Raw genomic sequence first — 18,534 nt, 5'->3', positions numbered from 1 at the left:
AATATAGCAAATATGGTAAAGTGATAACATTCAGAAAATTTGAGTGAAGTGTATACAGGAATTGTTTTCACTATCTTTGCAACTTTTCTGTAAGTCTAAAATTATTTCAAAATAAAATATTTTAAAGTACATAAAAAGACGTTAATTACCTAGCCAAGAAATGGGAAATTACCTCAGAAAACCCTAAACACCTTCCCTTCTCTCCTCCAAATCAAATTTATCACTAACATAAATGAGTATTAAATGCTGCTTAATCTCCACTACTTAAATTTTAAAAGTCCTTGTTTCTTTTGCCTGCTTTTATATTTTATATGTAATTATATGAACATAATTTCTATAACATCTTCCTTTAAACAGGTTCACAAATTTTCACTGTTTATCCTGTTTTGCAAACACTATATATGGTATCCTCCTATAGGTAGAAATTTGAGCTGCTTTGGCTATACAGATGCTACACAGTCTTGTACATGGTTTCTGGTGCACAAGTTTAAGAGTTTCCTGAGGAGCTGAGTGCAGTGGCTCATGATTATAATCCCAAAACTTTAGGAGGTCGAGGCGGGCGGACCACAAGGTCAGGAGTTCAAGACCAGCCTAACCAACATGGTGAAACCCCATCTCTACTAAAAATATAAAAATTTACTGGGGCGTGATGGCGGGTACCTATAATCCCAGCTACCTGGGAGGCTGAAGCAGGAGAACTGCTTGAAACCAGAAGGCAGAGACTGCAGTGAGCCGAGATCACTCCACTGCACTCCAGCCTGGGCAACAAGAGCAAAACTCCATCTCAAAAAATATATATATTAAAATAAATAAGTTTCCTGAGGGTGAAATTGCTAGATCATAGGGTTACATATGCAGATTCAACTTTACTAGTGATACCAAACTGTTTTCCAAAGTGCTTACTCTCCCAACAGCAGTAGATAAGTGAGTTCCTCTTGCTTGATGTCCTTGTCAACACTTACTGTCAGAATTTATTTTCTACTAACAATTAGAGTATAAAATGTTCTCGCTCAGTGGTTTTAACTTGCACTAGACTTGTGGGAGCCCCAACTTTAAAAGGGAGGTGGAGGTATCTTATACTCCATCTTGAACAGAAAATAGAAAAGCAAAAATAAAACATAGCATGAATTTTTTAAAAAGAAAAGTTTCACTTCGCTCAGTTCAGCAAATGCCCAAAAGCGAAAGGCACATGCACAGTGCTCTACTTGCCTGTCTAGGTTCCCCACTTACCAATCCCTGGCCTGAGCATTTCTTAATTTTGTCTACTTTCCAATATGAGGTTGGTGCAAAAGTAATTGTGGTTTTTGCCATTAGTTTTAATGGAATGCAATCAACATTCTCTTATAGCTTATCCCATGTTTTCCACCAGGAAAATCGACCATGTAGCAGGAAGCACAAGTCCAGAAGATTATTTTTCATCTTCCTCAAATGCTGAGAATAAGGGGACAAAAGAGACTATGAAATGCAGCCAGAAGGAGAGGAGAAAGAGGGAAATGAATGTTGTTGTGTGTAGACCATAAAATCCAGGGAGAAGAGTGCACCTGTATTACCAGCAGGGCAACTCAAAGTCCCGTAGCCCAGAGGCAGAAGGGTGCCATTTCTGGTTGTCTCATTTCTTGAAATCCTGACAAAACTATGAAATGCAGCCAGATACGCAGAACACTGCCAGTAGTTCAGTGCCCAGAAAGCCATACTTTAAATAATCTGGAGTATTTTCTCAAAACCAATATTGGAGTTACTCAAATACTAGCACAATCATTTACTCAGTTATTATTTTGATAAATTTTGAGGGTATAGGAATATTCCTGGAAAATAATAAAGTTTAACTTTCTCTGCTCCTTTAGTTTTATAATAAGCACAGTACCTATCTCATGGCTTACAGAAGTTCAGAACACAGAAATATGCACTCTTGGACCACTGTTATTAGTTGGAGGGAAGCTGCAGCTTCATGTACTCTATTTGACAAAGTTACTACTTGGTTGTTCTAAAATATTTATTTTACCTTTTTCTATTTCTTTAAAAGACTGCTTGGTTATTTTGGAGGTACTAACTCTATGATCATTCTCAATTAACTCTTCTTCTCTTTCCTGTTTCTTCAAATCATGGAAAGAATCCAGTTCATCACCTAGGCTTTAAAAAAACAGTTGTGTTACAGCAATCTAGAAGTTCACTATACCATTTTAAAAAGATAAAACTGCCTTTCAAATATTAACAGCATAACTGAGGAAAAATGTAAAAACATTTTTAAAATTGCAAAATGTAAACATGTAAAAAGTAACAGTTATTTGATCATTGGTAATCCACTACAAGCATCTTTTTCTACACATTTAAAATGACATATACCTGTAGTCTACTCCACAGCAGCCAAACACTTTCTTTTGATTTCCAATAATTTGGTGTTATCTATAAGGTAGTTCTAGCTAAAAGAATGAATGTTTAACATAAGGAAACTAAAGAAGTCAAATAACTGATGGGTGACATAACTAGTAGAAAGTGGAGCAGAACTAAAATCCCAGGTGTTCTCTCCAGAAAGACAATCTGAGTTGAAATTTCTAGAACAGTGTTGTTCGAAAGCAATATAATGCAAGTCATATAGTTAATTTAAAATTTTCTAGAACATTAAAAAAATACAATTAAAAAAATATATATTATTTAATATATTATACCTAAAAGTTTATCATTTCAACATGCAATCAATGTTAAAAAGTATTAAGACAGAACAAGCATGGTGGCTTATGCCTGTGATCTCAGCAGTTTGGGAGGCTGAGGTGGGAGAATCTCTTGAGGCCAGGAGTTCAACATCAGCCTGGGCAACACAGTGAGATTCTAGCTCTACAAATAAATAAAATAAAATAAAATAACCAGGAGCAGTGGTGCATGTCTGTAGTTCCAGCTACTCAGGGAGCTGAGGTGAGAGGATCATTTAAGCCCAGGAGTTAGAGGCCACAGTGAGTTACGATTGCGCCACTGCACTCATAGCCTGGGCAACAGAGCATGACTCTGCCTACCGCAACCCCCTACAAACAAACAAACAAAAAATAAGATATTTTACATTATTTTATCCATGCTTGCTTACTTATTTACCTATTATTTTGAGACTGAGTTTCACTCTGTCGCCCAGGCTGGAGTGCAGTGGCACGATCTCGGCTCACAGCAACCTCTGCCTCCTCGGTTTAAGCAATTCTCCTGCCTCAGCCTCCCGAATAGCTGGGATTACAGGCATGCACCAGCAGTGGCTAATTTTGTATTTTTAGTAGAGACGGGTTTCTCCATGTTGGTCAGGCCAGTCTTGAACTCCCGACCTCAGGTGATCCGCCTGCCTTGGCCTCAAAGTGCTGGGATTACAGGCACGAGCACTTGGCCCACAGTTCCTTTTTTTAAAATTGTTTTTAAAGAATGGGAGGAGAGTCTTCATTTGCGTCCTGGAGGAATAACCATAAAATTTTTTTTTTTTTTTGAGACGGAGTTTCACTCATGTTACCCAGGCTGGAGTGCAATGGCGCGATCTCGGCTCACTGCAACCTCCGCCTCCTGGGTTCAGGCAATTCTCCTGCCTCAGCCTCCTGAGTAGCTGGGATTACAGGCACGCACCACCATGCCCAGCTAATTTTTTTTTGTATTTTTGGTAGAGACGGGGTTTCACCATGTTGACCAGCATGGTCTCGATCTCTTGACCTCGTGATCCACCCGCCTCAGCCTCCCAAAGTGCTGGGATTACAGGCTTGAGCCACCGCGCCCGGCCAAATATTTCTTTTCATCTTTTACATTATATAAATAACTTTTCATTATGCCACTAAATATAATGCTAGGTCTATGCTTTTATTACAGATTCTCAGTAAAAATTAATAAATCAGTCTCTTCAACTATTTAGCAGGCTCCAGACTGCTTTGTACTTGCTCTCAGGAAAGAGCAAAAATATAATCTGCCCTTTTCTCTTTCTCAGTTTCTTGAGATACTGAGGGGGTAGTAACAGTAAGGTTTCAGGGTACTTTACCAATTCACATTTACATGCTTGAATGAACTGCAAAATGGTTTTCTACAATGCTTGCTTTCATCAGAATAATATTTTAATGATGAACCAACTTTATCTCCAGAGGAATAGATATCCAAATCATCTGTCAACGAAAAAGAAACCACGAAAGATTACCAGAACAATATATCACAAAATATCTGACATTGACCATAAGTCTAAACAATATTAGTTTTTAAATTTTCGCTCTCAAATTAATTTTCTTTTTCATTTTTGAGACTGACTTTTGCTCTTGTTGCCCAGGCTGGAGTGCAGTGGTGCCATCTAGGCTCACTGAAACCTCCGCCTCCCAGATTCAACCAATTCTCCTGCCTCAGCCTTCCCAGTAGCTGGGATTACAGGCGCCCATCACCATGCCCAGTTAATATTTTGTATTTTTACTGGGGACGGGGTTTCACCATGTTGGCCAGGCTGGTCTCAAGCTCCCGACTTCAGGTGATCTGCCCTCCATGGCCTACCAACATGCTGGGATTACAGGCGTGAGCCCCCATGCACCGCCTCAAATTAAATTTTAAAACCCCCAAATATACAAAATACTGGCTTACCTGAGGAGGTTGGAGATCTTCTCTTACATTTAGAGCAATCAAAATTTGAAAAATCATACTAAAAAAAAAGAAAAGATATTTAATTTATATACTGACTTTATTGTCTCAAAATATTTCCCCACAAATTATGTATTAATTACATAGGTTAGAGTGGAGAAATCTTGCAGAAACCATCTTAATCAAGTGATCAAATATCAATAATGTGACAAACCAACGTCAGGCACCTCCCCACAGCAGGCTACACATCATTCATCTCATGCTCCTGCCAAAAATGCATAATCAATCTAATGAAGAGGCATCCATAAGATAAACCCAAATGGAGAAGCATTCCAGTTAATTCTTACACTTTTCGAAAAACCAATCTTACAAAAACAAAGGCTGCGAACCTGTTCCAGATTAAAGGCAACAAAAAGTACAAATGCAATCAGTCTTCGTTCTTGGATTGGATCTGCGCTAGGAAAAATGTTGCCTATAAGAGGTATTATCGAGATGATTGCTGAAATTTCGTATGAACTCTATCCAATATTGTTGTATCAATTCTAAATTTCTTGAAAATACTACTGTGGTTATGAAAAGAGAACGTCCTTATGCTTAGGAAAAACACACATTTCTATTTAGAGGTAAAGGGGCATGATGCCTGCAAATTACCCTCAAATAGTTCAAAGGGGAAAAATGTGTGTCTAGGGAAGGACGGGAAGAGAACGAATGGTAAAGTACATGTGGCAAAATGTTAATCTGTGAATGCAAGTGAGGGTATATGGAAATTATTTGTACCACTGCAACTTTTGCGTGTCTGAAATTATTTCGAAATAAGACGCTTTTAAAAAGCAATTCAATTGTTTTCTCAACTCCATTCACATCACTGCAAGAATAAGCTGAATACTTTCTCCAACGCCACCCCATGCCCGATGTACCATGAACACAGACAAGCAGGCACAGGTGAAGCGGCGCCCCGCACCCCCATGCCCCTGCAATGCCCGCCCCTCCAATGCCCGCCCCTCCCGTCCGCTTCCACGAGGCCTGAGCTGCGGCCACTAAGGGCGTGCGGGGGCCGGGACTAGAGCCGCTCCGCGCCCCCAGGCCAGCTGCGCGGGGGCACCGGGCGAGCCGCCCCGCAGCAGCAGGAGCCCACCCGCGGACCTCGGGGCAGCGGCTTCACCTCCTCGGGGCAGCTGCCTCCGAGTCCGTAGCGGCTTTTGAGACGCTCCACTACGAAATCCTGCCCCGGTGGTTTGACGACCCTCGGCTCCATAGCGCACCACTCCCGCGGCGGTCTCCCCGGGAACCGCGTTCAAACCCGCGGCGCAACGCGGTCGCAGTGCGTCACGACGTTAGGCCCCGCCCCCGGAGGCACGCACGGCGACAAAGAAGAGACAGGACGGGTCGGGGCGGGACTGGAGGACCTCGAGGAAGCAACCTGGCCGTACCGCGCGTCCTCCGGGTTTCTAGTGCTAGCACTGCAGATTTCACAACTGAGTAGCATTGCATCTCCCCACGCGAGTGCCGCCCCGGGCTGCCTGGGTGCCGCTGGAGGGGCACCGAGGCCCCGCACCTGCCTGCAGCGATCCGCTTCAGCTCCATTTAACCTATAGGTTCGATGTGCGTTTACGCTCACCACATATACCTGTCCTTCTATCAGAAGTGGCCTTTGCTAACTGCCATATAAAAGAGAAACCAAGAATATATCTGAGCCAGGAGTGGCGGCGCGCACGTAGTTTGGCTGCTAGGGAGGCTGAGGCGAGAGCACTGCTTTGAGCCTGGGAGTTACATCTACCTTGGGTTAGCACAGCAAGGCATCTCTTTAAAAAGTTGAAAAACAAATAGAAAGCCAAGCATAAAAATTGCAAAGATTATCTCCTTACTTTCCCTGTGTTCCACATGGGGTATAACAGGGCATTAAAATTAGTAATTAGAATTTAAGCTCCCTGGAAAAAAAACTTCATTTTTTTTTTTAAAGCTTTTACTAGTACCTACAACAGTGCCTAGCCATAGTATACATCAACCTGAAAACCTATAAACAAAGACTGAGAGAAACTGTGCAACCACTTCACTTTTCTCATTCATGTAATTACAGAGGTGTAATCTTCTAAAATGTGACTGTCAACTACATCTCTGGGCCAACTACTCCTAAATTCTCTGGATTAAAGTTCCCAAATGCCCAAGTTTTATAAACTCTGTATTTATGCAGTTACTATCTGAAAATTACTTAAGCCATACTCTTTTTGCCATAAAGTACCACTTAAGATGTACAAATAATTACTTTTATTGTCTTTAAGCAGATTTTAATGAGACAATATAAAATCCAGTTTAAAAGGAAAGATACATATCATCGTGGGTTTAGACCACATCAGTGATTAAGTAACAGAAATCAAAGTCCTTTCCTGAAATGTGACACAAAGACTTTCTTATAAATGCCACAAGCCACTTTGAAGCATCTTCCAACTAATACTCGAAAAGTCAGTTTACATGTCATTTTGTCAAATTTTTGGTCAAAGTTTTAAAGCTTTTTGATTCATAACTTAAATGCTTTAAGGAAAGCATAGAAATTTGCAAAAAGTCTCTTAAAAAGCACTTGCATTTACTTAAGAATTTATTCTAAAATCACGACAAAGTCATCAACTGTCTCAGCTAAAAAGTTGCAACACTTTACATCAGTTTCTATTATATAGATTTCTAAATAAGCCAATTTGAAATATTTAGTGTAAACATATGTAATCCATGGTTCTTTTCAAGACTGAACTGATACACAGTTCAATGAATTTGGAGTAGGTTTATTTCGGGTATATGGCTTTGTGGCCGAGTGGAATGGTGATGGTACACCATCACTCATTACTCCCACAACATCCCTCCCCTCATTTGGCTGGTGGTTGAACAGTTATTTACTTTAGGATACCCTATTTCCAAATCCCCATATAACAGGGAACAAACCTCACTGTCTTTCCTCACTAAATAAAATGAGGTACACTCATGAGGAAGAACACAGATGGGTGGAAGACAGTCAGTATTCGTAATTGCAATATACAAAATTTTGTGTTCTACCTGGATTCTTTGTAGTTCCATACTGAGCAGGCCAATAAGAACATTCTCTTTTCTTTAGCAATTTGCCTAACATTTGATACAAGCCATTTCCAAATACATTTTCAGTGTATATCAAAGTTGAGAAACTAGGAGCTCTGGAAATCATGCGACAGTTTGGTACTGCCTTTGAATTGTCTTCCTTTAGATTAGAATGAACCAGAAGCACAAGTAACGAATTTTTTGAATGTCAATGGCTTTTATGAATTGTCATTTTATTTCTGCTACAAAATTTATCAGAAAAAGGTACTGCAACAATCTTTTATAAAGCAAATCTTAACCAAAGAACATGGTATAGACTTTCTAAAAATATTCATACTTTATCACAATAACTACAAGGAAAAAATCAATTTCTATCATCAGAAAGAAGCTGCAGTTTCTGAGGTAGTAGAGACAGATGACAGAAAAGTTTAGAACAAAACTCCTAAAGGAAATAGTCAATTTGTTTAAAATGTAAAAATTAATTGAATACCCATGAAAAGGAACAGGAAGCTACATATTTTAAGGAAGGAAGGTACTCTACTTAAAAAGTTAACTTGTAACCACACAGGAGGTGTAAAGATTCTAGAGAAGAGCACTTCGGTTAACTCTATAGTTCTGTGGCTCCACCCATTCATAAATGAGTCTCTATGCATAATTGAGTACACCAATAGTTAAGATTACCAAATATATTTCAAATCTAAAATAAAATTATCCAAGCTGTGGTCCCTTTATTCAAATGGTTAAGCATATCCATGCAGGAAGTCCAAATATCTTAAAAGAAATTAAAATTAAATTGTATATATCATATTCCTTCAATAGTTTGAGAAGTCCTATTGCTTTAAACAAGATTAGTATCATTCCATTTTAATACAAATGTCAGGAGTACATAAACACAAGTACACCTGAAATACACCAGTGTTTAAACTTTTATTTCACACCATGCAAGGTCAACTGTAACACATTAAAAAGTTGACAACAGCTATAAGCTGCAATTTTACATTTGTACATCAGAAACGTCCATTTTCAAAAGCTGAACATAATTACCAAATTGTAATAGCTAAGCTTTGACTGCTTATACAGATAAAATTTTCTATGAAAAACAATGATTTTATATCTGTCCACATTCTGTGATAGCTACTCTTCGACAAACAGAGCCTTTGGGAGAACCAAATGATTCAATCTTTTTCACGGTAGCCATGCCATCCTTAACAAACCCGAATACTACATGCTTAAAGTCCAAATGTTCTGCTTTTTTCAGTGTTATAAAAAATTGAGAATTATTGGTATTCTGGCCTCGATTGGCCATGGATAGTAGGCCAGGACCAGTATGTTTCATATCAAAATTTTCATCTTCAAATTTGTCTCCATAAATGGACTGTCCGCCTGTTCCATCATGTTTGGTGATATCGCCTCCCTGAAAAAGAGATTAATAAAAATTTATTTTAAAAAAGTTTCAATTAATAGAAATCCTGAGTAAAACATTAAAATGCACATAGAACTGATCACTACAGGATAAATCCTAAAGCCCAGCTTTCCTGAGTATGCAATTTGAAAACTAAGAAATTCGTATTGTTGAAAAGATGATGAGAAATAAAAAGATGTTTTTCTCATCCCTTAGTCTCTGGTAAGTCTTAAGTACTAAAAGTTTGAATCAGCCTCCACATAGCTGGAACCACAGACACATGCCACCACGACTGGCTAATTTTTTATGTTTTGTCCAGACAAGAATTGCCCAGACTGGTCTCAAATTCCTGGGATTAAGCAATCTGCCTACCTTGGCCTCCTAAAGTGCTGGGATTACAAGCATAAGCCATTGCACCCGGCCTAAATTATTTTAGGTTGAAAGTTTTAGGAAGGAGCAGGGAATGGGTAGTGATACCAACTAATGTGTGAAAAACCTAAAGAAATCTTAAAAACTACAGGATGAGGTCAAGGAAAAACACTCAAATTTCCCAAGTTAGTGTGGTACACTCTTCTAGACCTCAACTGTGATATGTAGTTAATACCTACTTGGCAAACAAAATCTGGAATTACTCTGTGAAAAATGGAATTCTTGAAACCAAAGCCTTTCTCTCCAGTGCATAGTGCTCTGAAGTTCTCAGCAGTCCGAGGAACAATGTTCGAAAATAATTCCATAGTTATCCGTCCTAGAGGTTCACCGTCCGCACAAACATCAAAAAATACCACAGGATTGGTCTCCTTTGATAATTCTGCAGCCAGTGACACATGTCCTTTCTGGAGTTTCAATAAATTCTGTTGACATTCTTCGAATGTTTTCTTGAAACAATCAGCTACTTCTTTAGTTTTAAATCTCACTGCAAGCTGTTCTACTTTTGCTTCTCCATCTATTAGGCAGGGAAACGGGAAAGAGTGACCTTAGTAAAATAACTGTTATAAGTCGTTTTATTATAGATTTTAGAAAAGTCCAAAAAAAGAAAAGCAGCAATTGATGTAGAAACTCACCAGCATAATCTGAGGCAGTCCAAACTAAGGCATTATTTGAAACATTTAAGGGTTTTAATTCCATTGTTTTAGTAATAACGTGGTTTGCACACACTTTAAAAACCTGGTCTCTTCTCATTAGGATACGGTAATAATTCTTCATGGTATGCCAAAGAATCTTTATATCTCCAACACCACGCTCCTTCCACTGACTGACATCTCGATCCCATCTATAAAGTTTGGCTCTCTCTTTAAACAAAATTTCTTCATCTTCTTCTCCAGATTTTACTTCTACCTATAATGGTAGATGAAATTCTCTATAAGCTGCTGCTTATAATAAATTCCATGACAAATTCCAAAGACCCAATTTCTTTTTAAGGTATTTTCTTTGCAATAACTAACAGAATTTGTAATATCATGTTAATCGGTTATATATCTTAGGGCTAGGAAGGTATCTAATTTGGCTGAGGGAGTAAAGACCTGATTTGTCATTAAATATTTTCTTTCATGTAGTATTCGTTCTTTTGAAAATTAAATGCTTTTCTTTATAGGACAGAGAGCTTTCAAAAGTGTTTGCTATTGAAAAGAAGTATCAGCTACTGACTGAGGTTAAAAAAATGACAAAATAGTTTTCCTAGAGCAATGTTCTTGTCCAAAAAACATACAAGTTTATGTTTATTAAAAGGACTTTGGCAAGTATGAGTTTACTTTTTCCACGGAATCATGTTATAAAAACAAACATGATATTCTAGCACCATATGAAAAAATTATTTCCTCCCAACAATTACATATAGAATTTATAAAGCAATATTTATATAAAAACATCAGAAAGAGAATTTATACTTAACGGCTGTATGTCTAATAAATAGAGCTTCTGTTTCAAATTGTAAACATTCTTAAAGATATGCAAACAATGATACATATCCTGACAGATCAAGCCAGGATAAGTTTTAAACTTAAAAATGAAAAATAATTTATTAGTAAAAGTTTAATTCCTTAACATTTACCTCTGGTAGTGACACTATTGGTTCAAAATGAATATCTTCATTATGAACTACTTCTTCATCACTACCATCTTCATCTTCACCAACTTTACCGGTTGACTGGGTTCCAACTGATTGTGTTCCAAACACAGCCGCTCCAGTATTCGCCCACTGGAAATTTTTATCTGATGAATAAATTAAGATATTTAAACACTGGTATCTATTTTTTACATTTTTCATCACCCTCTTATCAATGCATCTAATTCCCGATGATGTAATATATATGTCAATTTTAAATGTTTAAAATAATATTATTCTAGTAAATTCCTCATGCCTGTAATCCCAGCACTTTAGGAGGCTGAGGCAGGTGGATTACCTGAGATCAGGAGTCTGAGACCTGCCTGGCCAACGTGGTGAAACCCCATCTCTACTAAAAAAAAAAAAAAAAATACAAAAAACCAGCTGTGGTGATGTGCGCTGTGGTCCCAGCTACTTAGGAGGCTGAGGCAAAAGAATCACTTAAACCCCGAGGTATAGCTTGCAGTGAGCCAAGATGGCGCCACTGCACTCCAGACTGGGAAACGGAGGAAGACACTGTCTTTAAAAAAACAAAAAATCGGCCAGGGTTGCATCAGCTGGAGCCTTCCAGGGGAGCCATGCGCCAGAGTTAGGTGCGGAGTGCAGAGCCTGGTGCCAGGTGCAGAGTTGGGTGCTGAGTGCAGAGGAACTGTTGACATTTAGGGATGTGGCCACAGAATTCTCTCTGGAGAAGTGGCAATGCCTGGACTCTGCACAGCAGAATTTATATAGGAATGTGATGTTAGAGAACTACAGAAACCTGGCCTTCCTGGGCACACAAGCAACCTCATCAAGTAGTTCCTTGACACCACAGCCAGGTAAATCCACAAAGGTGGGAAAAAAACCAGCACAAAAAAGATGAAACCATCAAAGACCAGAACACCTCTTCTCCTTCAAGGCATCACAACTCCTCAACAACACAGGATCACAATTTGACCAAGGAGTGCGACAAATTGACAGAAACAGGCTTCAGAAGGTGGCTAATGACAAACATTTCTGAGCTAAAGGAACATGTTCTAACTCAACGCAAAACAATCAAAAACCCTGAAAAAAAGTTAGACAAAATGCTAATTGGAATAACCAGCATAGAGAAGAACATAAACAACTTGATGGAGTTGAAAAACACAGCACAAGAACTACGTGAAGCAAACACAAGTTTTAATAGCCAGATCGATCAAGGAGAAAAAAGGATATCAGAGATTGAAGATCAACTCAATGAAATAAAAAGAGAAGGCAAGACAAGAGAAAAAAGAGTGGAAAGAAATGAACAAAGCCTCCAAGAAATACGGGATTATGTGAAAAGACTTAATCTACGCTTGATCAGTGTACCTGAATATGATGGGGAGAATGAATCCAAGCTGGAAAACATGTTCCAGGATATTATCCAGGAGAACTTCCCAAGCCTAGCAAGGCTGTCTAAATTTCAAATTCAAGAAATACAGAGAACTCCCCAAAGATATTTCTCAAGAAGAGCAACCCCAAGGCACATAATCGTCAGATTCACCAGGGTTGAAATGAAGGAAAAAATACTAAGGGCAGCCAGAGAGAAAGGCCAGGTCACCCATAGAGGGAAGCCAATCAGACTCACAGCAGATCTCTCTGCAGAAACCCTACAAGCCAGAAGAGAGTGGGGGCCAATATTCAACATCCTTAAAGAAAAGAACTTTCAACCCAGAATCTCATGTCCAGCCAAACTAAGTTTCATAAGTGAAGGAGAAATAAAATCCTTTACGGACAAGGAATTATTGAGAGATTTTGTCACCGCCAGACGGGCCCTACAAGAGCTCCTGAAAGAAACACTAAGCATGGAAAGGAACAAGTACCAGTCACTGCAAAAGCAAACCAGTTGGCAAAGACCAAAAATGCAATGAAGAAAATGAGTCAACTAATGGGAAAGAAAACCAGTCAGTAACAAAATGGCAGAATCAAATCCACACATAACAATATTAACATTGAATGTAAATGGCCTAAACGCTCCAATCAAAAGACACAGACTGGCAAACTGGATAAAAAGTCAGAACCCATCGGTGTGCTATATTCAGGAAACCCTTCTCACATACAAAGACACACATAGACTCAAAGGGATAGAAGAAGATTTAGCAAGCAAATGGAGAACAAAAAAAAAGCAGGGGTTGTAATCCTAGTCTCTGATAAAATGGACTTCAACAAACATCAAAAGAGACAAAGAAGGACACTATATAATGGTAAAAGGATCAATCCAACAGGAAGAGCTAAGTATCCTAAATACATACGCCCCCAACACAGGAGCACCCAGATACATAAAGCAAGTTCTTAATGACCTAAAACGAGATTTAGACTCCCACACAATAGTGGGAGACTTCAACACTCCACTGTCAATATTAGATCAATGAGACAGAGAATTAACAAGGATATCCAGGACTTGAATGCAGAGCTGGACCAAGTGGACCTAATATACATATACAGAACGCTCCACCCCAAATCCATAGAATATACATTTTTCTCAGCACCACATTGCACATACTCTAAAATTGACCATATCATTGGAAGCATATCACTTCTCAGCAAATGCAGAAGAACAGAAATCATAACAAACAGTCTATCAGACCACAGAGCAGTCAGACTAGGACTCAGGATCAAGAAACACACACAAACCTGCACAACCACCTGGAAACTGAACAACCTGTTTCTGAGTGTCGACTGGAAACTCTGTCTCAAAAAAAAAGAAATACTAGACTTCCATAGAATCAACCCAAATGCCCATCAATGATAGACTGGACAAAGAAAATGTGGTACATATACACTATGGAATACTACGCAGCCATAAAAAACGAGTTTGTGTCCTTTGTAGGGACTTGGATGGATCTGGAAACCATCATTCTCAGCAAACTAACACAAGAACAGAAAGCCAAACACCATATGTTCTCACTCACAGGTGGGTGAACAACGAGAACATGTGGACTCAGGGAGAGGAGCATCACACACTGGGGGCGGCTGAGTGGGGTAGGGAGAGAGAGCGGGGGGTGGGAAGTGAGGGGAGGGTGGGGAGGGATAACATGGGGAGAAATGCCAGATACAGTATGCACCTAAAGTAAATAAATTAATTTAAAAAATAAATAAAATTAAATTTTAAAAAAATCTAGTAAATTCAACTCATACCATTAGTACAGAGTACATTTGGTATGATTTATGCTTAGAGATACAAAGATAAGGCTGTCACCTTGGATAAATTTCGTAATACTAACCTACACAAGAACTTCCAGTAAAGAAGTAGGTTCTTTACCTACTTCTAAAATTTCAAGTACCCACCTTAAGATTTTTTAAGCTTAGCTCAGCAGGCCAAATCTGCTACTTCCAAACTAGCCAAAATAGCCTAAACATTTTTATGGCTTCTGCATCTCCACTTCTTCCTTAAGAAGCTAGTGTTGGAATGTAGATGTCCTGGCCCAGCTGGTGGACAGCAGCCTTGGGAGAAACTCACTGACTTTTACTGCCCCAAGGGATGTCAGAAATGTTGGGGGAACAATGATGGTATCTCCCTCTTGCATACCTGCAAAAAGGTGAAAACTAGAAACTTCTCCATCCCACACCTCAATTTAGATGACCAACTCCCCACTATCTTAGAAGAAAGAAACGCCTCTCTTAACTTTTTATCACTTGCTGAATCACTGTCATAAAGAACCCTATACCTTCTGTTAAAAACTTTTAAGAAAGAAAAAATGTCACAGGGTATTATAAAAGCTAACTTAGCACCTTAACAAACACAATAAATAAAAAACCAACTCTCTTTAAGGCAGATTTAATGAAAGGGGAAAAAAAAAACTTTTTTATCCTTGAGCTATAGAAAGGAAGAAAAAAAAAAAACAGGGGGGGGGGGGATGGGCATAGTGGCTCATGCCTGTAATCCCAGCAATTTAGGAGGCCGAGGCAGGCTGATTACTTGAGGTCAGGAGCTCGAGACCACCCTGGCCAACATAGCAAAACCCCATCTCTACTAAAAATACAAAAAGAATTAGCCAGGTGTCATAGCACGCACCCGTAATTCCAGCTACTCTGGAGGCTAAGGCTGGAGAATCACTTGAACCCAGGAAGCAGAGGTTGTGTAAGCTGAGATCAGCACCACTGCACACCAGCCTGGGCAACAGAGTGATCTCAAAAAAAAAAAAAAAAAAAAAAAAAAAAAAAAAAAAAAAAAAAAAAAAAAAAAAAAAAAAGAGAGAGAGAGAGAGAGAGAAAAGACAAAAATTCTTAAGGACGTAAAAAGAAGTACATTGCAAAGAATGATCTGAGAACAAGAACCACAGGTTTCATGGGGACTTCCTGAGAATAGTAACCACTAATCTGGATGAGATACCAACTTGGGGGCTCAAAAATAACTGTTTAGGGCCAGGTGCAGTGGTTCATGCCTACAATTCCAGTACTTTGCAAGGCCAAGCTGGGAGGACTGCTTGAGCCCAGAAATTTGATATCAATCTGGGCAACACAGACACCTGTCTCTACAAAAAATGTAAAAATTAGCCAGGTATGGTGGTATATGCCTGTGGACCCAGCTACTTGGGAGGCTGAGGCAGAAGGATTGCTTGAGAGCCCAGGAGGTCAAGGCAGCAGTGAGCTATATTCATGCCAACACACTCCAGGCTGGGCAACAGAGTCACACCCTGTCTCAAAAACAAAAACCAAACAAAAATTTTCACCAACTTTTCTGCTAAAAGCAAAAATTTAACTAAAAAATAACCACAAGGGACATGTGGCAGAATTCAAAATTCCTTTAAAATAGTGGTTATCTACTCTAAGAATACATTATAATCACTCATTTGTAAAAATATTTGCAATATATCAGTATCTGGGTCTCAAGGGTCATAACTGGGTCTACAGTTATATTACTGTAACTGAATAACTAATTTAGCAAGCTTTGAGGCATTAGAGAAAATAAGACTGAAACTCTAAACTATCTGGAAATTTATAGATTCCCTATGAAAACCTATGGGCTACAAACAAAACTGACTGCAGTAGTTTCAAATGCTGTTTTTAACAAGCACAATCTAATTAAATGAAGTAAGCATTCAATACACAAGAGTTTGGTGAATAATCACACTAAAAATGATAAGTGGTAGTGAGAAGTGAATGTCAATGCATAAGGCTTATTTGGGCATGGTTTCCTCTTGATACATGAGTGTTGTCTACACTTCATTGTACAATACTGACATACTTCAAAAAAGATATACTGATTAACAAGGAGCCTATCTATTTTTATTTGGCATTTTTTTTGTGTAAGTGTATCTACTACATTGCTTACTTGCTGACACATTATCCTTTAATTTCAAGCCATTTAATAAATTAAAACAAAGGCTTTTTTGTGTGTGTAACTGTATCTACTACATTGCTTACTCGCTGACACATTACCCTTTGATTTCAAGCTATTTAATAAATTAAAACAAAAATAAATGACATCAATGAAGCCACGAATTCCAACACCATATCTGAAGGTAATTTCTAAAAGTTTTATGTGTTTCTACGGGTGGCAGGAGCTGTGAAGAAAGTGCAAATATGTAGGAGGAAAGAATAGAATTCTGAACCTCATTAATTATTCAAGCATATATCCTCAATAAAATTTATTCCATAAATCAAACACCTTGTACAAGAGCCATTTAAGTGGTGCTATAAACAGCAATGTGAAAGACATTACAAGAATAAGAAAATATAATGAACAAAAATATAATGAATGATAAACCTAAAACAATAAGGGAAAGGATGCTTTTCTAGAAATGTTACCAAAATGTATTTAAAACAGAAGTCCACTTAAGAAGATGAGCAAGCATATCAATTATAAACTTACCACAATAAATTAGCACAACCCTAACACTAAAATCCAAAGACAGTACAAAAAATAAAACTACAAAATCATATCCTTAAAAACTATAAACTCACAAATCCTGAAATATTAACAAATCAAATATGAAGGTATAGTTAAAAGAATAATGTTACAAAAGTCAGAGTCATTCTGAAGCTGTTAAATGGTTCTGCATTTCAGAATGGGAAGGACTATCAGCATGACTTAGATAAAATTAAGAGAAAATTCTTATGATTATTTTGATAAATGTCAAAAAATAATAAAGTGTAGAAGCCCTTCATTATTAAAATACTAAATGAACTGAGGGGTAAAGGAAGAAACTTCTAACTTAGTTACATACTGCAACAAAAAACAAGTTTTTCAGTTGTGCTTGATTCTGTAACAATGTTATTAAAAATCTCTCCTCTTGATCTTACCTTTAGAACCAAAAGCAAAATCTCCAGAATTACTGGAAGCCAAGTCTGCAAATGAGAGCCCTGTGCTACTTCCAAATCCGAATGAAACTATTTTTCTTTCCCCTGGCAAAAGAAAAAGAACAATTTACTATTTCATTTGCACTAAACATCAAAGCTTTACTCAGGACCTAGAGAGAATATTAGAACCTTCTATGCTCTAGGATGAGGGGAGTTATTTAAATTCTGGCAACTTACAAAATATATCCAATTCTGAGCTTCTTCAGTATTGCTAATTTTACCAGTGCTATTCACAAAGAATACTACGATACTACACCAAATGCATGCCAAAAAAATTTTTTTAAATAAGACGTAGAGCTATCTTTATTAAGCCAGATATTAAACTAGTTTCTGCTCTGTGGAAGCTACTATACTCTAAAACAAGCATTCACTCAAAGGTAGGGTTTTAGGAAACATCTGCATAAAAGCTTTTTGTGTTCTGTGGTATAAATAAGCTCATAAAACCAAATGTCTCATTTCCACTTGATCATAAGGACTTTTGGAGTCTTGTCTTAATTCTGCTAATGTGTAGCTGCATGATCTCTGAAAGCCCCATGCCTTATTTTCCTCATCTGACAATGTATTAGGTTTTAGGTATGAAGTCGTCTTCCTCTTTTAGCATATTAAGACCCTCAAGCACCTATAAATTTAATATTTGTGACATTGAAGGTTTTTTTTAAAAAAAAAAAAAAAAAAAAGGTAATGTAGATAATGTACACAAAGCAATACAACTTAAACTTCCTACTTCCATCTGCAAAACTGAAATGAAAAAGGAGAAAGCAATAGCAAATATGGTGCTGTAACTGAATAATTAATTTAGCAAGCTTTTAACTGTTAGAGAAAATAAGAAACATTTAAGTAGTACCATAAAACTTTTTAAAATCCCTATAATATTTCTATAATTTCTTTGTAATTAAAACACTTTAAATGTGCTTGAGTGATGATATAATTCAAACAATATTCAAATGAAAACACTACCACAAAGGAATTACATGTAAGCATATCATTGTCTTTTAAACTCAGGAAAATAGGTCAGAGTCATAATCCTTTGTATTCCCTAATAACCACAACTCTAATGACAAAACACATGTATCATCTTTGTCAACAGGACAGCACA

At 37.9% G+C, this 18,534-nt stretch overlaps 2 protein-coding genes across 2 annotated transcripts in view; both read right to left on the bottom strand.

The window, feature by feature from the left end:
• The window catches only part of CCDC138 (coiled-coil domain containing 138), a 77,103-nt gene extending 70,417 nt beyond the window's left edge, over nt 1–6,686 (bottom strand). The window contains exons 1-4 of the mRNA XM_037742959.1: nt 5,735–6,686; nt 4,576–4,633; nt 3,995–4,115; nt 1,958–2,130 (exon numbers count right to left, since the gene is read on the bottom strand). Of these exons, the coding sequence (XP_037598887.1) occupies nt 1,958–2,130; nt 3,995–4,115; nt 4,576–4,633; nt 5,735–5,827 (445 nt within the window). The 5' untranslated portion in view covers nt 5,828–6,686. The remainder of the gene's footprint in view (nt 1–1,957; nt 2,131–3,994; nt 4,116–4,575; nt 4,634–5,734) is intronic.
• Nucleotides 6,687–6,822: 136 nt separating this feature from the next.
• The window catches only part of RANBP2 (RAN binding protein 2), a 65,972-nt gene continuing 54,260 nt past the window's right edge, over nt 6,823–18,534 (bottom strand). The window contains exons 26-30 of the mRNA XM_017541142.1: nt 17,382–17,483; nt 11,082–11,242; nt 10,096–10,369; nt 9,643–9,977; nt 6,823–9,046 (exon numbers count right to left, since the gene is read on the bottom strand). Of these exons, the coding sequence (XP_017396631.1) occupies nt 8,741–9,046; nt 9,643–9,977; nt 10,096–10,369; nt 11,082–11,242; nt 17,382–17,483 (1,178 nt within the window). The 3' untranslated portion in view covers nt 6,823–8,740. The remainder of the gene's footprint in view (nt 9,047–9,642; nt 9,978–10,095; nt 10,370–11,081; nt 11,243–17,381; nt 17,484–18,534) is intronic.

The sequence above is a fragment of the Cebus imitator genome, unplaced genomic scaffold (assembly GCF_001604975.1).
Source record: "Cebus imitator isolate Cc_AM_T3 unplaced genomic scaffold, Cebus_imitator-1.0 Scaffold131, whole genome shotgun sequence".
NCBI lineage: Eukaryota > Metazoa > Chordata > Mammalia > Primates > Cebidae > Cebus > Cebus imitator.
The sequence above is the reverse complement of the archived record's forward strand: the minus strand, read 5'-3'. Positions and strand labels throughout refer to the sequence as shown.